Here is a 5,983-nt window from a genome sequence, read left to right as displayed (position 1 = left end):
AAGAGATATGAAAGATATAGCTTGACTATTTTTGGGTAATTTGAGACAATTATATCTTTATGAAATTTTAAATCATGTTCACTGTGGAAGAGATGATTTTTTAAAATTAATACTTAGGGGCCAGCCAGTGGCACAGTGGTTATGGTGCTGGACTCCCACATGGCTGACCACAGTTTGAGTCCCAGACCTGGTGGCTTGCTTTCTCACTTTTTCTTTCTCTGTCTCTCTCTGGTCAAATTAAAAATAATAATGACAATAACAAAATAATTCTTAGGAAAAAAATTGATACTTAGTTGCATTATTAAGGCTCTGTACTTTATTTAGGTGACACCAGGTTCGAGCAGTTCGGGAGGATTGTGTGTGCATGTGTGTGTTCCTTTTAAACTAAGGATGTGTGTGCTGAAGGCATAAATGATAACCAACGGATCCACTGATTTTTTTTTGCTAGATCTAAAGCATCCAGGTATTTAACCAAATAGAAGCTACAAATGGATTTTTTTTTTTTTTTTTTTTTTTTTTTTTTTTTTTTAGATTTTTGCTATAGGGTGCATGTACTCGCCAGAGAGACAGAAAGTGAGAACTCACACCCCAATCCCTTCTCATCCATTCTCCTGGGATTTTGGGCACACATGCACATGCGCCCAGTATGAGTTTTAAGCCACCAGGTCCGGGACTTCAACCACCGTCGACTTCGTGGGACTCCAGCGGTGTAACCATTACACCACCTGTTGGTCTCGTGTTGCTGTGTTTTATTGTGAGAAACTTCAAACATACTCAAAGGTGGAGAGGATAGTGATAAACACCCAGTGACCCATGTCGACAGCTGTCACTCCCCACTTCCCACCCTGCGATTATGTTCAAGTAGATCACGGATATTTCACACTTCAGACTGTGTCCAGAAACAAGGACTCTAAAAACAGACAGTGTTAAAATGTGATTGCACACACGTGCCGCAGTGCATTCTCACACGGCGGGCGGGCTGCGGGCTTCTCGCGGAGGCTCGTTAGCTCACAGTTTGGAGATCCTGCTCTGTAACAGGGGCCTCAGATATTTCGCATAGGCAGGGTTCCCCTGTTTGTAGAGAGAAATGCATTATGAAGACGGACCGTTTCTGCCAAGACGAGTGACTTTTACTTTCAAATGAAGTCTTTGGCTTCAAAAACAGTAACCTTACATAAGGTTCTTAATTTTTAAAATTATTTCTTAAATTCATTTCATGTGAACAGACGGAGGAACATTTTTCCCAAAGGGCATCCTTCCTTTTCTCATGCAGATTTTAAATTGTGGATGCAGGTGGCCAATTACCAGCGCAACTTATCATTTGTTTTTGTACCTTAATACAGATTAAAAGCTTGGCTCTGAACGTTCACCACGAAGCACAGGGCCAGGAAGTGGGACCGGGCCAGGAAGTGGGACCGGGTAGCATAGTTCTGGGTTGGAATAGGTCATCCTCATTCTCTCTGAGGCAGTGTCCTGATTCTCCACAGATCCTGCTTCATCTTTTATAGAATTTGCCTGTTTATGTTCTCTTTTTGCCTGTCGACACTAAAACCATAAGCTTCTTGAACACAAGTCTATGGCTCTTTTTTTCCACTGTATTTTTTTAAAGGATTATTTTCTTTAACTTGAGTATTATTATTTTAATCTGACCAGAGAAAGAGAGAGAGAGAAAGTGAGAAAGCAAGCTGCCAGCACTGAGATTCGAACTGCGGTCAGCCATGTGGGAGTCCAGCGTCTTTAATCACCACACCATCTGCCGGGCCCCTCCACTGTACTCTTAGTACCTAAACAGTTTTTGGCACATAGAATGTACCCAATAAATATTTGTTGAATGATTGTATGAATTATCGCATCTACCTACTACTTCGACAAGGTTTTATTTATGTTTTGTCAGAGGGAGTGTTTGCCAGAGAGGGAGAGACTAGGAGAGAGAAAGCACCCCTCAGTGCAGCATGGTCATGCTGCAGTCCCTTTTCCTCCACCTCTCCATCCTGTCAGGATTTGGGGCATGCATGTGTGGTTTTTTTTTTTTTTTTTTTTTGAGAGGTTTTTGCTATAGGGCGCGTGCGCTCGCCAGATAGACAGAAAGAGACATAGAGACAGAAAGGTGGTAATAGGTTTCTTGTTCAAAATTATCCCCAGGGATTGAATCTAGGAGTCACTTAGATGTGAGTTCATGTGGGGAGAGAGAACAGTCTTTTGCAGTTCACTTTGGAGAAGTTGGCAGAGGAGGAAAAAAGCCAAAAAGCAGGACCTCATGCTAGCATAAACCAGGAGAGAGTGCGCCTTCCGATCTAGGACCAAGGCCCAGCACGACCTGCCCTAGACAGACGAGAGACTCCTGTGATCTGAGACATTTCCCGTAGCCTAGCATTTTTCTTTTGGTAGAAAAATGTCAGGGAAATAAATTCCCATTTGTATTTTTGTGTCTACAGGGCGTGTTTTAATATAGCTGCTGTTTTAATTTATCTGAAATACCTGTAGTGTGCTTTTTCTACTAGTGCAAATGAGGAAAAGTAGCTTATTTCAGCTTCAAAATTATCTGCAGCAGATAGAAAAATCTACTACTGTACCGTGCTATTTTGGTGCTTTCTAAAGGAGCCAGAAATGTAAGATCGTGTGGTTACATATTAGCAGTCAACTGGGTGTCGTTTCAACTAACTGGAAATGGTTCTTCAAGGACACGTGTGGGTTCATGTTCATACGTCGCTGTGCACGAGAGCCACGCTGCCGTGCCTGTCACTGTCTAGTGAGGTCATGTGGCTGGGACCGTGAGCATCTGTGGCATCGTGTAAGCAGCAAGTCCCTTCATCTCACCACGCGGGTCATAAACCCATGTTCGTCTATCCAGTAAATGTGGAACGTCTGCTCTGGCAGAGTCCAGAGTTAGGAAGGTGCAGACTCCATCTTTGCTCATTCGAAGGGAAGCTGGTAGAGAAGAGTGAGTGGGTGAAGTCCGGGATCGTTAGTCTGTTAACGCAGCAGGTGGGTCACACCTCATGCGTAGGTAAGCCTGCTCTTAGGTACTAGGCAGGTAAAGGCTTTTATGTGATACGCGAGCAACAAGAATGCCCCCTGGCTTTCTCTGCTCAAGATCAGGAGACAGGAGAGCTGGCACTGCCTAGGCTGCCAGTCCACGTTTCCTGACAGGTTACAGTGGGGTGGGGTTTTCTCTGGAGGGCCAGAGGACATCCATTTACCTGTAGACCTTGGGAGCTGTTCTGCAGTGAGAGGACTGCCAGATTTTTATGCCAGAATTGTTTTGCTTTTCAGATTTTGCCAGAGGACACTTAACAGTCACTAAAGAGAGAGAGAGAGAGCGAGCGCACGCACCTCTTGGGATCTTGGGATGCACTCACACTTGCTTGGCATGCATTCCAAGCCACTGGGTCCAGGACTCAAACCATGGTCAACCACGTGGGAGTCCAGTGCCTTAATCACTGCTGGCCCCCCAGTGGGAGTTTCAAGCCACTGGGTCTGGGACTAAATCCCAGCTGGCCATGTGGGAGTCCAGCACCTTAACCACTGTGCCACCTGCTGGTACCATCTTTAGGTAAATTGTTTATAATTCCTTGCTGAGTTGAAAGGCTGCCTTCCTGGAGACGGGAAATGACAAAGTGGGTTGGCCTTCTATCTAACTAGCATCTTGGCAGTAACTGGCTGTATTTTTTTTTTAATTTATTTATTTTATTTAACCAGAGGGGGACAGAGTGACAGGGGTGGGGGAGTGAGAAAGTAAGCCACCAGGTCCAGGACTCAAACCATGGTCGGCCATGTGGGAGTCCAGCGCCCATTGTTTTGCTTTTCAGATTTTGCCAGAGGACACTTAACAGTCACTAAAGAGAGAGAGAGAGAGCGAGCGCACGCACCTCTTGGGATCTTGGGATGCACTCACACTTGCTTGGCATGCATTCCAAGCCACTGGGTCCAGGACTCAAACCATGGTCAACCACGTGGGAGTCCAGTGCCTTAATCACTGCTGGCCCCCCAGTGGGAGTTTCAAGCCACTGGGTCTGGGACTAAATCCCAGCTGGCCATGTGGGAGTCCAGCACCTTAACCACTGTGCCACCTGCTGGTACCATCTTTAGGTAAATTGTTTATAATTCCTTGCTGAGTTGAAAGGCTGCCTTCCTGGAGACGGGAAATGACAAAGTGGGTTGGCCTTCTATCTAACTAGCATCTTGGCAGTAACTGGCTGTATTTTTTTTTTAATTTATTTATTTTATTTAACCAGAGGGGGACAGAGTGACAGGGGTGGGGGAGTGAGAAAGTAAGCCACCAGGTCCAGGACTCAAACCATGGTCGGCCATGTGGGAGTCCAGCGCCCTTACCCACCACGCCACCTGCTGGCTCCAACTGGCTATAGTCTAACTTCAGATAATCATGTTAAATTGAGCTATGAGGTAGGACAGGCTGTAAGTCGTTAAGAGCAAGTCTGACAGCATGCGGAGTGTGAATGGAAGCTTGCGAGCTGCCAATTTGATGAGGTGTTAAGACACCTTTTCCGAAATTGGACCAAGGAGGTAAGAAAAAGAAAAAGGTTTTAGTTTCACCATCTGAATAACATATTTTCGGTATAAAACTTAATCTGTTGTGTACCTCTAGACTTTGTTTTGATCATGTGTGTCAAATCTGCTGTTAACATTGCTTCCCCACATTGTTAAGTGCAGGGTTGCTGTATTCATTGACATACATAACTCTTCCAGTTAGGCTCAGGACTGCGAGTGGAACCCTGGCCCTAGACTGTGGAGATCTTGTCAGTGCTCCCCGTCTTCTTGCTGCTAGATGGAGAGTTTCGGTATCGTATCCTCTCCCAGGACAGCTGGGGTCTTTGCACCATAACCTGGAGTTACCCTGTGTGTGGCTCTCCTGGGCTGCCGATGGCAGTGCAGTAGCCTTCTTTGCCCCTAGGGTCGTGTCCCGGAGTGAGGGGGAGAACGGCATCTCTAGCAGGCAGTTAGGTCCGAGACCTGCCCCCTCCTCTCCACCTCTAAACACTCCTGTCTACACAAAACCTTGAGTTACAGGCAGAAAAGAAGATGGTTAAATCACAGCAGTGATTTATCTTCTTATGTTACTTAAAAGCCAGTGGGCTGCTACGTGTGTGCCCTTGGGCGTGTCAAGTCCTGATTCAGAGCCCAGACCTTCGTCCCCATTCCCTTTACTGAGCTCTGGGCAGCGCATGGCACCGGCTTCTGTCCGGGTTGGTTTCTGCCAGGCCAGACCTCTCCTCCTGCTGCTTCTATGCATTTTCTAAAAATCTGTTTAACAGACATGACGGTGCCTGGTGGCCCCCAACCCCTCGGAGTCAATTACAATGGGAAGACGTGGAGGTGGGGTCACTGCTTGGTCTCCGCCCGCTGACGTAACGTAGAACATGGCCACGCAGTTACCTGAGTGTTGGTCGGTGACCTCTGAGCCCACTGGAACAGGCGTTCATAGACGTTGCCGTCGTAACAGCCAAGAGCTGAATTTAAGCACTGATCGGTGAAGTCGAAAGCATCAGTTAGTGAGATGGCATCCTTCCTGAGAGAGGAAAGGGGTCTGTGAGTATTCGAGGCGGCTCTGGTGAATCTGATCGACCCGGGCGGTGAATGACACCACCTAATTAGAGGTTGCGTTACTTTTCACTTTTGAACAGTTCAGTCTTATTTATTTCTGTCTAGCTTTTAATCAGTTATATGCATAGTATAAAGAGCCAAATCATTATTTTTAAAAGAGTCATTTAATATTATTTACTTTAATTCGATCAGAGGGGGACAGAGTGAGAGAGAGCGAGAGGGACGGAAAGTGAGAAAGCAAGCCACCAGGTTCAGGACTTGAACCATGGTCAGCCATGTAGAGTCCAACACCTTTAACTACCAAGCCGCCTGCCGGCCCCAAGAGTCGAAGAATTCTTTAAAATTTTTTTTTCTTTTTTAGGTTTTTGCCATAGGGTGCATATGCTTGCTGGAGAGAAAAGAGACAGAGAGAGGGAAACAG

General features: G+C 46.1%; 1 protein-coding gene across 7 annotated transcripts in view; it reads right to left on the bottom strand.

The window, feature by feature from the left end:
* Window positions 1-732: 732 nt before the first annotated feature.
* ACOX2 (acyl-CoA oxidase 2) overlaps window positions 733-5,983 on the bottom strand; it is a 50,909-nt gene continuing 45,658 nt past the window's right edge. For all 7 annotated transcript variants that reach the window (XM_006169154.3, XM_006169155.3, XM_006169159.3 and 4 more), the window contains 2 exons: window positions 5,395-5,527; window positions 733-1,071 (listed from right to left, as the gene is read on the bottom strand). In XM_006169154.3, coding sequence (XP_006169216.2) covers window positions 1,009-1,071; window positions 5,395-5,527 — 196 coding nt within the window. In that variant the 3' untranslated portion in view covers window positions 733-1,008. The remainder of the gene's footprint in view (window positions 1,072-5,394; window positions 5,528-5,983) is intronic.

The sequence above is a fragment of the Tupaia chinensis genome, unplaced genomic scaffold (genome assembly GCF_000334495.1).
Source record: "Tupaia chinensis unplaced genomic scaffold, TupChi_1.0 Scaffold146828_1, whole genome shotgun sequence".
Classification (NCBI taxonomy): Eukaryota; Metazoa; Chordata; class Mammalia; order Scandentia; family Tupaiidae; genus Tupaia; species Tupaia belangeri.
The sequence above is the reverse complement of the archived record's forward strand: the minus strand, read 5'-3'. Positions and strand labels throughout refer to the sequence as shown.